Source organism: Xenopus tropicalis, chromosome 2, assembly GCF_000004195.4.
Source record: "Xenopus tropicalis strain Nigerian chromosome 2, UCB_Xtro_10.0, whole genome shotgun sequence".
NCBI classification, from domain to species: Eukaryota; Metazoa; Chordata; class Amphibia; order Anura; family Pipidae; genus Xenopus; species Xenopus tropicalis.
Window position 1 is genome coordinate 136558134 of NC_030678.2, and position 17702 is coordinate 136575835.

Here is a 17702-nt window from a genome sequence, read left to right on the forward strand (position 1 = left end):
ACATAATGAATTCACTAGCAAACAGCAATGTAATCCAGATATACAGGCTCATTGCCAACATTTTAAGTTCTAGAACAAGTAGAACGTGCTCTCAGTAGATCCAAGCATCTTAGCATTATCCAGAAACAGCTTCAGTAGATCATCTGCTAGGTACTTCTTATTATTCAGATTTTGCTGTGAATATTAATTTTACTGTGGCCAGCACACCACATTTCCTGATGAACTGGGGTCTTCCTTTACCAAGGTTCAGGGTCCACTTCACTTGTTTCTTTTTAGTCAAGACTAAAGTTTGCCTATGAACACCTAGGCAAAGAGAAGGACTTCTGGAACAATGTACTGTAAGATGAGGTAAAACTATTGTTATTAGGCCACAGTACCAGAAGATATTACTGACGAAAACCATAGACAGCATTTCACCAGAAGAACCTGATACTGTTACAAGCACGGAGGTGAGTATGTTATGTTTTGGGGTTGCTTTGCAGCTTTGGGCTTGGGCAGCTCACAATCATAGAATCCACTATGCATTCTTCTTGTACCACAGGATTCTTGAGGATAACTTAAGCTCAACCAAACATTTACCTTGCAACATGAAAATGAGTCTGAACATTTCAGTAAACCCACCAAGAAATGTCCAATAAAACAGAAACAGAGTGTTCTGAAGTAGCAAAGTCAAAGCCTGGATCAATATGGCATGGAAATGTAGAGGGGGTTGTGATGTGTGGGTCAGATGTGCAAGCTACCCATTGCATGTACACTAATGCATCCCCATTCCATCACAGATGCTGGTTTTCTGATTGGGTACTAACAAGCTGAATGGTCCTTTTCCACTTTAGCCCTCGGGATGTGGCACCGATGGTTTTCCAAAAGAGTTGTACATTTTTATACTTCAGACCTCTAGAAAGTTTCCACTTCTGCTCAGTTCATCTTTAATAAGCTTGGGCCCAGAGAAGGCGACTGTGTTTCTAGTTCATGAATGGTTTCTTCTCTGTATGGTAATTATTTGCACTTGTGGATGCAGCGAAGAACTGTTTTCCCAGACAGTGGTTATCAGTATTCCTGAGCTAATGCTGCAATTTCCACTACAGAATGGTGTTTGTTTTTATTGCAGTGCCATGTGGGGGCCCTAAGTTCACGGCCATCCGATAATAGCTTTTGTCCTTGCGTACATTGATTTCTCAAGTCTTTCCATAATTGTGTACTGTAGACGCTTAATGTTTGGTTTAGAACTAAATTGTTAACAAGGTCCATTTCCTATTAGTTCTAAACCAAGAGATCCAGTTGGACAGCACCAAGCACCATGAAGACGTCTCAAAATGCCCCCCCCTCACTAGAGGGTCTATATAGTGACTGGTACTGTACAATGGCATGTGTGGTTTGACAAAGATAAAGGCCCCCTATAAAGTATTTGTTGGGATAAAGTCACTGATATTTTAATACCCATTGCCAATTAGTTATTAAAATAGTGTAGTGATTTACTGTACTGTAATAATTCTATTACTTTTCATACTAACAACTAACCCAAGGCAGTATAAACTGGCCTTCTATCATAAGGCCATAAGCTACAACTCTTGTTTCAGTTGTATTGCTAACATACATCCAAACCTTGAAGAGCTGATAAATTCACTCACATTTTAAGGATATTTCAGGCAGTTAGGATGACTTCAGACATGAAAATTAAAGTCAACACAAGTAATAAATCTACATTAAAAAAAGACATTTTTTAAAATATATTTTATTCCAGGCCTGACAGCACATTGATGGTATAATGACATGTTAACTAAAATATGGATTGTCAAACTTTGATTCCACTTATCAGCTCAGGTTCTGCTTAACGTAAAAAGTTTAGGTGTTTAGCTGAAATCCGATGGTCAAATGCATGCCTCTATAGCATTTCAAGGTCTGGTTTAATATTCTTCTCCTTCCTCTTCACCCTCTCCTTCCACAGAGTCTACACCAACCTCCTCATAATCCTTCTCCAGGGCAGCCATGTCTTCACGGGCCTCAGAGAACTCACCCTCCTCCATACCCTCACCCACATACCAGTGCACGAAGGCACGCTTGGCATACATGAGATCAAACTTGTGGTCCAGACGAGCCCAGGCCTCAGCAATTGCAGTGGTATTGCTCAGCATACACACAGCACGCTGCACCTTGGCCAGGTCTCCCCCTGGAACCACAGTTGGGGGCTGATAGTTGATACCAACTTTGAAACCAGTTGGGCACCAGTCTACAAACTGGATGCTTCGCTTTGTTTTAATGGTGGCAATAGCTGCATTGACATCTTTGGGTACCACATCACCACGGTACAACAGGCAACAAGCCATGTATTTACCGTGGCGTGGATCACATTTCACCATCTGGTTAGCTGGTTCAAAGCAGGCATTTGTGATCTCAGCAACAGAAAGCTGCTCGTGATAAGCTTTCTCTGCAGAGATGACAGGGGCATAGGTGGCAAGAGGGAAGTGAATACGGGGATAGGGCACCAAGTTGGTCTGGAACTCTGTGAGATCTACATTCAGGGCTCCATCAAACCTCAGAGAGGCTGTGATAGAAGACACTATCTGACTAATGAGCCTGTTCAGGTTGGTGTAGGTTGGGCGTTCAATATCTAGATTCCTGCGACAGATGTCATAAATGGCCTCATTGTCTACCATGAAAGCACAGTCAGAGTGCTCCAGGGTGGTGTGGGTGGTGAGGATAGAGTTGTAGGGCTCAACCACAGCTGTGGAGACCTGAGGAGCTGGATAGATGGAGAACTCTAGTTTAGACTTCTTTCCATAATCAACAGAGAGACGCTCCATCAGCAGGGAGGTGAATCCAGAACCAGTACCACCACCAAAGCTGTGGAAGACCAGGAAACCCTGGAGACCTGTGCACTGGTCAGCCTACAAAAATGAAGCAGAATATTATATTTAATTGTATAGGTATGGCAATTCATATATGCAACTTTTTAATACACCAAAAGAGTAACAAGCACCCTTGTGATGAGCACCATTAATGTAACTTGTGAGCACTCATTCTTCACTTTGCTTAATATAGACCAGACTGTGCATGTAAAGAGATGTTGTGACTTCAGTTCACTGCCACACTGACAGTAATTCTTCAAACATAGGTAAATTGCTTAACAGTGAATGTTCTTTGCTACATTATTTCAAACCAAAACTACCCTGCCTTCCACCCATTTAAAAAGGTAAAATGTTTAATAGGCACTTCTGCATGAAATGCACCGGCATGTTTTAGATAGCATAAACATTGCATCTGAAACCAGTTGTTCCAAGAGAAATATAATTAGTACTGTTACAGCAAGTACAATTCAGCCTGCAATCGTAGGCTATGGAGACACCGCGCTAATAAGTTGTTTCTTTTCTGCATTTGTATAAACTTGAATGCTTACCAGTTTGCGGATTCTGTCCAGTACTAGATCAATAATTTCTTTGCCAATTGTATAGTGACCACGGGCATAGTTATTGGCAGCATCCTCCTTTCCGGTAATTAACTGCTCTGGGTGGAACAGCTGACGGTATGTTCCTGTGCGCACCTCATCTGCAAAAGGAAAAAAAAATAAATACAATAAATTATATAGGTCTGTGCTTGTGATGTAATTTGTGCAAAAAATAAAGAAAATTGGCCACTCAATAACCCCTGAGATTAGAAGCCACCCCTGAGTTTTATGACCTGCATAAAAAGCACCCTGCCTTTGGCCTTGTGTCTATTGTGGTCATGGACTTCATACTGACATGAAATATATATTATACCAGGGGTCATATATGTACAATTCTATTATATACAAAGAAACATTAAACAGCCTTGGTTGTTTTCTCACCAATGACAGTGGGTTCCAGGTCAACAAACACAGCTCTGGGGACATGCTTTCCTGCTCCAGTTTCACTGAAAAAGGTGTTGAAGGAGTCGTCCCCTCCTCCAATGGTCTTGTCACTGGGCATCTGCCCATCAGGTTGGATGCCATGTTCCAAACAATACAGTTCCCAGCAGGCATTGCCGATCTGCACACCAGCCTGGCCAACGTGTATAGAGATGCACTCACGCTGTAAACAAAAAAAAAATGTAATACATAGAGAAACACAGTTTTGCTAAGTGAGTACAGAATCTATTCCCAAAATCAGTGATGGAAGGAGACAATCACTAGGGTCCTCAGTACCATGGCTAAAATCAAACAAAATGAAATGCAAGGCGTTGCAATATTCTCTGCTTGGGTTTCCTTTCACACTAATACATGTAGATAACTGGCTTCTGATGTGTTCACAAACACACACACGTATGCAACAAAGACCACAGGTCGTCATTCAGCCACCATCCTAGCAAATACATTTCCTATAAGGAGTTTTTTCTAGATTGCATACTGGGTACCTTAGCCAAGAGCCAAAAAATGGCCATGTATTACCAATAAAGCAGTCCAGCTATTATTTACCAGTAGATTATGTTCTACCGCACTACTTGGACTCTGGAGTCAATAGCCCCCACATCTCTACCCCCTCACATGATTTGTCATGTGAAAGTGCAAACAAGCCTGCTAACCCGACTGCCAGATATGACATAGAAAACCTACCAGCAGTGCAGATTACACACCCATAGCCATCAGCTGACACTACTTCCACGTTTGCAGGCAGAAGCCTACAAGCTGTTCCCACCCCCCACAATCCATGTGTCGGCCCCTTTCAACATGAAAGTAGAACATGTACCGGCTTTCCGCTAAAGCAGGATTACCTCACAAAAGCCGCCCCCTGCCCAACAACTGATTGGCATTGCTGCTTTCCACACCCGGCAGCTGCTGTCTAGTCACTCGGCTTCTGCACATGCCTTCAGGCATTCCGCACAAAAACTGTTATAGTGCAGCTGCAATCTCATAATAGTATAGAAATACATTTGTGGAATGCTAATATGTGAAACATTTGCTAGAACATCTGTCAAAGCCACATCTAGGGAAATGATTATGTGCCGGGATATATCAGCCGCTATGTGAATGAACCATTTCAGCACAAACATACCTAGCCTGCCATTCATTTTACCCTACTCTCCACTGTCCTTTTAAGGTTTAATTTTACTATATCGCATATGTACCCACCTCTACACACATTCAACTCAGGTCCAAGAGAAGGATACTTATTGATTAACCTGTTTTAGGGGGATCTAAAGTTACTGCAAATTGCATCTCTTTCAAGTGTACAGACCCTAGTTAGGCCAGTTAGTTTTATTTTGTTTAACAGGAATATGTTGCCTCCTGCTTTGGTTATGGAAATCACTAACATGGCACTCAAGGTTACATCAATGTCTGATTACAAAGCTCTCTAGCAACGTTTTCCCCTGGGTGACACAGAGGTACTGTCAGTCTCAGGCAGAAGGTCCAGCCTAGTGGGGCTATTATTATTATTATTATAGCCCTAAATCACTTACTCCCTAGATCGCCTAGATATGTGTGAGGCTATTGCGGCAAAGAGTTTGGGGAGCACTAGCCTGTTCTAGTTATCACTGAAAGCAATCTGCACTGACTATGACTCCCCCCCCAGGCAGTATATAAGGCCGGGGCATCGCGCCCACACACACACAGACACACACACAGACACACACACACACACAGACCAGCACAAAGCGCGCCGCTATCAGCGCGGGAAGACCCGTTCCATCCGAGCTTCTCCTCATCCCAATCCCTTCCATTCAGTACTTACGTACAGCCAGCAGCGCTGAAACTAGAACAAGGTATTCCCTCAACTAGAGGAATTCCCTTCCACGTCGTCCTTTGCCCAGCTGTTCATTATTTTTTTTTCAGAAAAAGATGTGGACAAGCTATCATTTTAATGGCTAAGGCCATGGATAAAAAAAAAAAAAAAACATAAAGGCTACTTACCATGGTTAAAAGTCAACGAAGAAACAAGAAAAAAATTTAAAAAATGAAATAAAATACGTTACTTTATCCCACAATGAAGAGTGGATGTAAGTAACAGAATGGGAGGCAGAGGAGCCGACTGTGCCTTTTATACTCCATGGGCGGTGACGCGTTGCTGTATTATGTTAATAAGCTGCGGCTGCTGTGTGATTGGCTGAGCGCCTCAGATACTTGTACGAACGGAGGAGGCGGGAGCTTTTGGTCCTCTTCATCTCGCTGAGTTTTATTGGCGTAAAATGGCCGACTCATCCCTCACGGTTATTTTGGGCCTCTGTAATTCCTGATAATCCTTATTACGGCGGATTACAATATATTCGCAGTGAGGCGCAATAGTTACAAACAACACCGCTGTAATGTCAATTCTGAAACGGCTCCATTTTACTCAAATCCTGATGGGAAAGACCGCGGGAATATGGAACCCGCAGCTCCCCAGCAGTTGGCTAATAGTTAATCTCAGCATCCCACAGAGGAGGATATCCTTGTGTTAAAAGCTCAATGCGTGATAAACTAATGCTTTTTAACTCACGGCTGATTATAAGGGTAGGGTATAAGGAGGGCAGCGCTACATTATCCACATACAATGCTATCTGCTTGGCACAGGGATGTACCACTGCTGGGGGATGCGGGACATTCCAGTCAGGGGACGGGCCGGGATCGGGCGTGCCAACAGGTTCCAGTAGCGGAACTGCAAATCATTGGGGGTTGCAGGCCCAGTAGCTGCTGCGATGGAACGGACGGCGGGTTGCAGGGGCGTCACTGTAGCTACAGGGTTAATAAAAGTGCGCTCTTCCTTTCTCCCCCCACCCCCGTGCTGACATGGTTCGTCTCTATGGGAATATAGTCTAGAATGCGGCAAAGGAAGCTGATCTTGCAGATAGAAAATGCGGCACCTTAAGTAGGACGTTGGCACTGACCCAGTGTAATACTCAGACCTACCCACAGCCCACAGTGTGCGGCAGTCAGGCTTGCCAGCTAGTCCTTTATACTGGGAAATACAAAACCAGCACTCAGACTACATCAGGGATCCCCAACCTTTTTGACCTGTGAGCCATAAAAAGAGTTGGGGAGCAACACAAGCATGAAAAAGGTTCCTGGGGTGCTAAATAAGGGCTGGCATTGGCTATTTGGTAGCCCCTATGTAGACTGGCAGCTTACAGAAGGCTCTGTTTGGCAGTAAACCTGGTTTTCATACGACAAAAACTTGACATAAAGCCCAGATTTCAAAAATTCGCACCTCCTTTAGGGCCACTGGGAGCAACATCCAAAGGGTTGGTGAGCAACATGTTGCCCCTGAGCCACTGGTTGGGGATCACTGGCCTAGACCATAGACATATCCCCCAACTGTCCTGCTTTTCGCAGGACAGTCCCAGTGTTTACAGCGCATCCCGCTGTCCCGGATAGTTCAATGAATGTCCCGCATTACGGAAATGCAGAACATTCATTGAACTATCCAGGACAGCGGGATGCGCTGGCTGGAGCTGAGCACTTCGGCTCATGCTGTGGCTCCTGCTTCTTATTCGGCTCCTCTTATTGCAGCGAAAGGCCCTTTTATAAGGTTGCGCCCGTGCGTACGTGTGATGTCACACGTACGCACGGGGCGCAACCTTATAAAAGGGCCTGTCACCGCCGTAGAAGGAGCCGCATAAGGAGCAGGAGCCACAAGAAGCAGTGTCTATGGGGGGCACTGTGTATTGGAGGTACTCTCTATGGGGGCAATTGGGGGCTACTGTGTATGGGGGCACTGTGTATGGGGGCAATTGGGGGTACTGTCTATGGGGGCACTGTGTATGGGGGGTACTGTCTATGGGGGGGTACTTTCTATGGGGGCACTGTGTATGGGGGCTACTGTCTGTGGGGCAATTGAGGGCACTGTCTATGGGGTCAATTGGGGCACTGTCTATGGGGGCAAATGGGGCACTGTGTATGGGGTACTGTCTATTGGGCCATTGGGGGCACTATTTCAACTATATAAAAAATGAATTTAAAAAATGGGGTGTGGTAATTGGGATGTGGCCACAAAAGTGGGCGTGGTCAAAAAAATTGCTTCGTGCGCCAAATCTTTTTGTCCCTCTTTTCATTTTTCAAATGTTGGGAGGTATGCATAGGTTCCAATTTTAGGGATCTGTCAATTTTTATGGGGTACTTTTTATTTCTAAATTACACTGTTTTGATAGCAATTAATTCACTCTACCAGTTAAAATTTTGTTCTTAAACCAACAATTGTATTTTTTAAGCTGTAATATTGGTGTGTAGGCAGCTAATGCCTGAGTCTGAGCTTTCAGAAAGGACAGTGCTGCACATTATAACACATTATAATTTAGCCTACTCTCATGTAACTGGAGTAGTCCCAAGCCGGACTTGGACTTATTACTATTGAGTGCTATTCTGATATTTACTGGGAGCTGCTTTCTTGCTACTTTTTTATTGTTCTGCTGGGGGGAGGGGGTGATATCATTCCAACTTGCAGCGCAGCAGTAAAGTGTGAATGAAGTTTATGAAAGCACAAGTCACATGGCTGTGGCACCCTGGGTAGTAAAGAAAATGGCTAGCCCTGTGTGAAATTTCAAAATTAAATATTAAAAAAATCTGTTTGCGCTTTTAAACAATATATTTCAATGAAGGATTCTGCTGGAAAAACTCAATTAACTGATTTTCCCATGTTTTCCCATGACAGTATTCCTTTAATGACTTAGCGTTTGAAAGCCACGATAACCATCATACTTTGGCAGGGTTGGGCATCGACTGTGCTGGTATGGTTCTAGTAGTTCATTGGTATCACTTCACTGCTAGATTCCTGAGATCATAGGGATTTAGAGTCACTAGTACCCATGCTATTTATAAAACCACTAATGTTAGGTCTTCAGATAAAACCCTCTGAAAGAAACATGTCAAATCATCCTGGGGACTTAAGGTGGCCATACACCGTGAGATTTAACGAGCTCACCAAACGAGCAAATCTTTCCTTCAATATGTCGACCATGGCATATTGACCTTAGGGTCAAACAATCAAATTACAACAAAGGGAATGCGAGAAGTCGGAGCAAGGGCAACATCAATGAGCCGTTGCAGTTCTCGATCTGACAAAAAAACAAGCCTGCCCGATCACATCTGGAGTCCTTTCAGAGGGCCCCATACACAGGCAGATTAGCTGTCAAAATGGTTTGACCACCTTTACACATATTTATTTAGATGCACATTAAAACACAGGGCAATGTTTAAGGCAGCCTGGAGCCTACTTTTATCAAGTATCCAACAAAAAAGGCACATTAGTTTAACTGGTTATCCCATTACCCCATACTACAACAATATTTTGGATTGGCTGAAGCTTGGTTACAGAAGGTACTACCTGTCAGGACTAGCCGGGCGCGTCACTGGAAGAACTCGTAGAGGAAGGACCTCTCCTACACCTCCCACTAAGGATCACAGCCACTGAGGATGAAACAGGACTTGAACCAAGTGGAGGAGTGGCAGGAGTGCCGAACCGGAACGTCAGAGCAAAATCGGCAGGCAAAAGCGAGGTCGGACAGGCGTTAAGTCGGTACAGGCAGCAGGTTTCAAGATCGAGAGTCAGGCCGGGTCAGAGAATCAAATAGGCAATCACAGGAAACAAGCTTGGCGTCTTTCACAAGGAAACGATCACTTCGCAATGCTGGTAGGCCTATGGCGTCCTTTTGAGCGCAATGCGCATGCGTCGGGACGGAGCGCGCGTGGCCGTCGGAACGTGCGCTGGCGATCGGGCGCGCGCCTACCTTAGGCGAACAACCAGGTACCTGACATTGCCCCCTCCCAAGGCGCGGCCTCCGGATGCGCCCAGACGCAGGTTTCCCCGGAAATTTCTTATGGAAGGCCCGAATCAGTTGAGGAGCATGAACATTGGTTGAAGATTCCCAGGAATTGTCCTCAGGCGTATAGCCCTTCCACTGGACCAAATACTGCAAGCGACCTCTTCGATACCTGGAATCGAGAATAGCTTGGACTTCGAATTCTTCAACACCCTGTACTGTCACTGGCTCTGGAGGTGCCCCAATACGACCCGGAAACGGATTCTCCACCACTTTCTTTAGAAGAGAGACGTGGAACACAGGATGGATTCGAAGATTAGCAGGCAACTTCAATTTAAAGGTAACAGAGTTAATTTGCTCCAAGATTGGGAAGGGACCCATAAACCTTTGGCCCAACTTCTTGGAGGGACACGATAAACTGAGGTTGCGAGTGGATAACCAAACGAGATTCCCCAGCTTGAATTCAGGACTCTTTCTCCGTCTCTTATCGGCATATCCTTTGTAATTCCTTTGAGCCTCCCGTAAAGTCTGCTGGAGCAACTCGAAATTATGCCTTAAGAACGAAAGTCTATCCTGAGCTGCAGGACCCGTAACCTCTGCTAGGCCTGGCAGAGCGGTAATATGAAATCCATAATTAGAGAAGAAAGGAGTCTGTTTGGAGGAGCTATGTACCGCATTATTGTAAGAAAACTCCGCTAAGGGTAGGAGCGCCGACCAATCTTCCTGAGAATAAGAGGAAAAACATATAATATATTGCTCCAAAGTCTGATTAGTACGTTCTGTCTGCCCATTCGTCTGAGGATGAAAAGCAGAGGACAGGGCGATTTCAATATGGAGTCCCTGGCATAACGCCCTCCAGAAGCGAGACGTAAACTGCGACCCCCGATCAGACACTATCTCCCTGGGTAAGCCGTGGAGCCGAAAGATCTCTTTAATAAATACTTCTGCCGTTGTGGCTGCAGATGGTAACCCCACCAAAGGTATAAAGTGAGCCATCTTGGTAAATCCGTCAACCACTACCATGATTGTGTTAAAACCCCCCGACTTGGGCAGATCCACAATAAAGTCCATGGAAATTCTCTCCCAGGGTTTCTCAGGTACCGGGAGAGGCTGAAGTAACCCCATTGGTCGGGAGTGTGTATCCTTGAATCTGGCACATGTTTGACAGGAAGTAACATATTTCATGCAATCCCTTGACATGCCGGGCCAAAAAAAATTCCTATTAGCAAGTTCTAGTGTCTTGCGAACCCCCAGATGGCCAGAAACAGGATGATCATGGACAAATCTGAGTACCTCGAGGCGCAGGCCTTCAGGGACAAAAATTTTATTATGAGACATGAGGTAATTACCGCGACGATCAATATGTGTAGGTAAATTGTCCACAGATTTGGAGGCGTTCTGGATCTTGTCAAGCAGATCGGATTGAAGAAGTAGAAAATTGGAGGCATGAAGGACAGTGCTGGCGGTAGAATCATTCTCGGGTGCAGAAAACAGACGGGACAACGCATCCGCTTTGCCATTTTTGGAACCCGGTCTAAAGGTAACGTGGAAGTTAAATCTAGAAAAGAAGAGTGCCCATCTGGCCTGACGAGGTCGGAGTCTCTTTGCTGAGCGTAAATATTCCAAATTCTTGTGATCAGAAAAAACTAAAATAGGGTGAGATGCCCACTCCAACAGGTGTCGCCATTCCTGAAATGCAGATTTAATCGCAAGTAGCTCTCTGTCTCCCACATCGTAATTTTGCTCAGAGGAAGATAACTTTTTAGAGAAGAATGCAATAGGATGAAGTAGGCTCTGTACATCGTTTCTTTGCGACAGCACAGCTCCGATGGCATACTCTGAGGCATCCACCTCTAGAACAAACGGCCGTGTAGGATCTGGATGTTTTAGAATGGGAGCGGAGGTAAAACGATTCTTGAGATCCAAAAAAGCCCGCTGAGCCTCAGAAGTCCAACAGAATCTTTTTACCGAGCTGGTAAGAGCAGTGATAGGGGCGATTATCTTAGAGAAATTCTTGATGAACTTTCGGTAAAAGTCGGCGAAGCCCACAAATCTTTGTACAGCCTTACGACTGTTGGGAACGGGCCAGTCTAACACCGCAGAGACCTTGCGAGAGTCCATAGATATCCCGTCTGAAGAAATGATAAAACCTAGGAACTCTATAGAAGACTTTTCGAACTCACACTTCTCCAGTTTGGCGAAAAGTTTATATGCTCGTAACCGAGAGAAGACTTGTCTGACGTGGTGTCGGTGTTCCTCCAAGGAAGATGAAAATATTAAGATATCATCGAGATAAATAATAACGAAAAGATCCAAGATATCATTTGCAAAGTGTTGAAACGTCGCTGGGGCGTTGCATAGCCCGAAGGGCATCACTAGGTATTCATAGTGCCCATATCGGGTGCGAAAAGCTGTTTTCCACTCATCTCCTTGTCGAATGCGGACCAAATTGTATGCCCCCCGAAGATCTAGTTTTGTGAACACACGTGCTGAACGTAATCTTATAAACAGTTCCGAGATGAGGGGTAGCGGATATCGGTTCTTAATGGTTACCTTGTTCAAGTCTCGGTAGTCTATGCAGGGGCGTAAGGAATGGTCCTTTTTCTCAACGAAGAAAATACCTGCCCCGGCAGGAGAGGTAGACGGACGGATAAATCCTTTCCTAAGATTTTCCTCAATGTAGGTCTTGAGCACTTTAAGTTCAGGTTCGGATAGGGGGTAGATCCGTCCGAATGGGATCGCTGCTCCGGGAAGAAGATCCACCGGGCAATCATATATCCGATGTGGAGGAAGTACATCCGCCCCTTTCTCATCAAAGACATCTAAGAATTCGTGGTAGGGTTCTGGAACCAGTTTGAGTCGGGGATCAGGGGTCACAACCAGCAATCTCCCAGGAGCCACCTCAAAACAAGGACAATGATCGGAGGGAAATGTTATTTGATTCGAGTCCCAATTGATGAGAGGGTTATGAGTTTTTAACCACGGAAACCCCAAAATGATAGGATACAGAGGGGAAGAAACCACGTTAAACGATAGGGTTTCGGTATGCTGTTGAATTTTTATTAACAAAGGAATAGTCTCAAACAGGACTGGACCAGAAGAAATATTAGATCCGTCAGCCAACTTCACCGTCAGTGGGCAGGATCTGGGTCTTAAAGGAATGTCATGGAAACGGGCTAAGTCTCGATCGATAAAGCAACCGCACGCCCCGGAGTCAATCAACACAGGGGTCTGGAGCGTCTTTCTTGACCACTGCAAAATAGTAATAACTGACATAAGAGACAGTCCATCAACAGCTTCCGCACTAAGAAGACCCGGTATAGATCTCTTACTTGCGGGTCGCACCGGGCATGTGCGGAGCAGATGACCAGAGGCACCACAGTAAAGGCACAAGTTCAGGCGACGTCTGCGTAGCCTCTCTTCGGGAGTCAGAGGGGAACGGATGAGCCCGATTTGCATGGGTTCAGCAGCCCCAGCCGATGACGAAGCCGTGGTGGATGGAGCCAAAATGGGTTTAGGGAATAGAGGAGCTTTAGGGAGCAGCCAACTAGGTTGAAATGTCCCGGACTTTTCCAGTCTCCTCTCCCTCAAACGTCGGTCTAACTGGACGACGACATCGATGAGAGAATCGAAGTCTTCGGGACTTCTCGTCATGACGCGCGCCGGCGTCAAAACGTGCGCGCGCGACGGAGCGCGCGTGGCCGTCGGAACATGCGCTGGCGATCGGGCGTGCGCCTACCTTAGGCGAACGACCAGGTACCTGACACTACCAAAGGTCAATGTCAAAGGTTTTCAAAAGAATGGTTCCTCCTTGCTATCTGACTGATAAAAATGATGCTCAATGCCAATGTAATTAAAGAAGAAGAAGGAAGGGTAAATTCACTAGGGGGTGCCAAAATGTTAGTCACCTCCCAGTAATTATTACTGCTTACCTAAGATCCCTGGCTGGTGCTCAGGTTCGCTGAGAACTGCATCCACTTTTTGCTTCTTTAGGTGGACAACCTCCTGTTTGATGAAAAATGGTTATGGACAAACAACAGTCTTTAGAACTGATCATTCTCTTTATCTCAAAGGCCTTTCCTTATTCAATTGTATTTAACTGTGCAAAGGAAATATTTGGACATCAATAATCCTGTCATTCATGACTTTTCTGTGAACCTGAAAGTCTGATAATTGTGTTTTTCAAACATTTCATGGCCAAAAGCCTCAAGGAGAAATGTCCAGTCCTATTACGACGTGCTATAATCAGTGAATAATTCTGAACCATTTCTGATCAATTGCTCCTCACTACCCCCCACTCAGCAATCTCTCTCTTCATGCAACTCTGACTCAGTTAATTAGCATTGGCACAGACAGATTGCCTAGAGGGGGATACTGGAGTAACTGAATTCTATACAGAATCTATAACTGATTATATTTCGAAAAGTTTTTTGTTTCCATGAGCTTATATTACATTTTTAGATTTATGATAGTTCCCCTTTAATCTGACCCAATAGATCCACCGCAAAAGTAAAAGACAGAATCAGAAAAAGAACAAGTTAGAGATTCAAGGTGGTTTAGCTCAGTTGATATTAGAACAAACAACTGTACATTTATGCACTGATACCTGCATTATTTTAGGGTATTTTTCCTTATTATTCCTATTTATTTCCTTTCATATGCACTTTTGACATTTTTAACATCCCTTCATAGGCAGAGGGTGAAATTCTTGTTTCAGGAGACTAAAGATGGGCCATACATAGACTGACCTAAAGCTAAAGTAAGACTTAGTGGATTTGCAGTTGTCTTAAAAAATTAACCTCCCCAACTTTTTCACCCTAAAATGCTTAGGATGCAAAAGTATTATATATGCACTTCTGGTATGGGTTCTCCATCCATTGGTGTTTGTGATCAGTTATCTTAAGGGCTGTGACAGACGGGAAGATTAGTTGCCCGCGACAAATCTCCCTTGTTGCGGGCGACTAATCTCCCCGAAATGCCATCCCATTTCCTCTCAAGGCAACTTCTGCGATTTCGGGAAATTGCGGTGCCGCATTTGCCATCCCACCAGCGATTTACATTCAAGCCGGTGGGATGGCATATCGGGGAGATTTGTCGCGCGGCGACTAATCTCCCCGTCTGCCACGGCCCTGAGTGTGTTTTAGTTAGTTTTATAGAAAGGAAGACAGTGGGTACTGACTTCCAAGCACATTATATACAGTGTATATTTACAAAACCAGCACATTATATGCAGTAAGAAGCAGTGGGTATTGATGGCAGATATTCAGGCCTTGGCACTGATAAACAACATTGATTTTTTTCCCAGCTATTGCAGTCTCATGAGAGCTCCACTGTAACTAATTAGAAATGACCAAAAAATGACAAAAGTAAAAAAAAAAAAATCAGCAAGTGCAAAAAATAAAAGCACAATTAATATTCTGAGGGGGAAAAAGTTAATTTAGGCCAAGAGAAAGGGTGATAGGAATATTATAGATGCCAGGTTACATAAATTATTTAATTTCAGCAAGTGACTCAACCTTTAGAGCATATTCAGTATAGTACCTGTGGGAGTAGAATGAAATCTGCAGCAAATGTACAGAGATAATGAGGATGTTAGGTAAAATGTACAGTCTGCTGTCTTATAGTCTTCATTTCTTCACTACTTTCTGTGTGTAGTATCTCCACAGTCCTGCCTACATCTGTGCCTTGATTGGTCAATTTCACTGTCTGTCAAGAGAGCTAAACTCTGATTGGAGAAGCCGCTTGAAAAAATCAGAGTGCAGCTGACTACAACAGAACCAGAGCTTGCAGGAATGCAAGAACCTACTCACAATGTTAAAATATCAGTGCAGAGAAAGGCTTTTTTTAGTTTTTTTTTTTAAATGTGCAAGCAGGTTTGGGAGACTTAGCCTCCTCTGGCCTTATGGAAAATCTGCCCATGTATTCTCTACACCCAACATTCACTGAATAGTTTACCATAGCAGGCAGGCCTGGATTTGTGGAAAGGCCCAGGCCTAGAGCGGCAGAATTTTAGGGGCAGCATGCCACCTGGCTGCATCCAAATTTGATCTAAAGCGCTGGCAACACGCAGGAGATTTGATAGCTCTTTAAATCTCTTGTGCACCGATCCCCAGTGCTCTGGAACCAAGCAGAACCCCCCCTCCCCCCTCTGAACATGCGTGTGTGTGTGCGTTTGATAACTAAAAAAATCTGAACATATTGCCGTAGACCAAGGAGTAAAAGTTGCTCCCAGGCCTGAACTAGAATTCAAAACAGGCTTTGACATTTAAAGCACACAGAGGTCCATAGAGCCCCCCACCAGTCCAGGCCTGGTTACTCCATTATATCTGCATACATTACCTTTACTGTACATGGGCCCCTGTTTTTCTTACACTTCCACCAATGTTTTGTACTGAGCTCATGCTTAGGCTGAGAGGACAGCTCAAGGTCTAACAGGCTGCATAAAATGGAGATTTATAATACAGGTATAAATACAAGTATCTTCCATGTTTCCCTGGTAACAAACTATTTGTTATTCTCCTCTGCTACCTCTCAATCTATTATGACAAACTAGAAGAGTGTAGAGATTGTAGAAATCAGTAGATGATGCAGTATTAACTCACAATTTAGGGATAGTGGTTCAATAGGAGAGAGGGTGATTGGCAGGCAGGGGGCACATGTAGACCAAGTGGCAGTGGGGTGAAGCAGACAGGGTGCCAGGTCAAGTAGTATTGGCTTAGGAGCTACATCAACTTGGGCCATCTCTGTCACTCACAGCATAAAAAGGCCTTGTTAAAGAAGGTTAATATGTGGCCACCATGTGCAAACATTATGTTCACCTATGAATGCATACTGGGTTAGTTAATTAGGATAGGCTGATAATTATAACATGTAGACAGGGGAAGAGGGTTACATGTGACATGTTAGAAGTGGTTAGGACTTAAGTGATTTACTGTCACAGGGTTAGTAAGCTTAAATACTTTATAGATGTCTTATGTGGATGTTCTGCTGCAAGCCACTGAATATTTCTCTGTATTCACATGCCATTTGTATGATTACCATGCTTTTTCTCTTGTTGAGTATCATTCAGTTTGCATATATTTGCATTTGATTGCTTTGCACTGAACTTTACCCAGCTTTGCTGCTTGCTGTCTTTAAAAAAAAAGGTAGAAAGTCTTGTAGAAGGTGCTCCAAACAACACTGTATTATCACAATAACTGTCTGAGCAGTTTTAAAGGAGTTTTTAAAACCGTTTTCTTTTTTTAAAATAATATAATAAAATGTAATAAATATATACCTTTCGAAAATGTATTCATTAAACATTGCCAGTGTGTTGAAGGTATGTTTGCATATAGCAAACAATAGGAAGGAAGCATTTACTGGTACCTTGTTTAAAAGCAAATACCTATGCATTTGGGGCAATACTTATTACATATGGGGGCAAGCATATATGTTTAGTACATTGTATTGCAAGGTAAAGCTCTACAGTTCTGACTGTAGTACATTGTATTAAAGGTAGGGCCTTATAGTTCTGACTGGAGTACACTGGAGTAGCTGAGAATATTATAAATAGCACATGTATACTGTATGCCAAGTGAGGTAAGTTTCAACACCTTGGGGGAATTCACAAAAGTGGTGATATTGAGACAAAATAAATGTGGCGATAGATTTGTCGGATTTTCCACCTAATTCACAAACCTCTATCTCCACTTTTGTGAATTTGTCTTTTAAACAGACAGTTTTCAGATTTTGTCATTTTCCCGACATTCTTTTAATGAATTTGCCTTTAGCTCTCAGTAAATCTGTCGGTGCTATCAAACCCAGTCCCACAGCTACACGAGCCTTGGGGTAAGGATTTTACCAGCAGGATTTTGCATTTCATATGCCATTTGTCATTTCACTTTGGGGCATTTCCTGAGGGGTAATTTTAGTTTGCCATGGGAAACTATACATTTTTTTTAGGACAATCTGGGCTTTCTAATGTTTTCTATATTTCTGTTTAATTTCACTTCTGTGACACGATTTAAGCGTCTAAATAC

The 17702-nt window shown here is 43.9% G+C and overlaps 1 protein-coding gene across 2 annotated transcripts; it reads right to left on the reverse strand.

Annotated features, from left to right (window-relative positions):
• Positions 1–1714: 1714 nt before the first annotated feature.
• tuba1b (1) lies at positions 1715–5942 on the reverse strand. 2 transcript variants are annotated; one of them, XM_012956234.3, is made up of 4 exons: positions 4160–4205; positions 3824–4046; positions 3395–3543; positions 1715–2885 (listed from the first exon to the last, which is right to left on the reverse strand). In XM_012956234.3, exons 1-4 carry the CDS (start codon positions 4160–4162, stop codon positions 1905–1907), a joined length of 1356 nt encoding a protein of 451 aa, XP_012811688.1. In that variant the 5' UTR covers positions 4163–4205; the 3' UTR covers positions 1715–1904. The 2 variants fall into 2 exon arrangements, with proteins under 2 accessions (XP_012811688.1, NP_001107705.1); NM_001114233.1 differs by lacking the exon at positions 4160–4205 and adding an exon at positions 5864–5942 and having other exon boundaries at positions 1717–2885.
• Positions 5943–17702: the final 11760 nt, after the last annotated feature.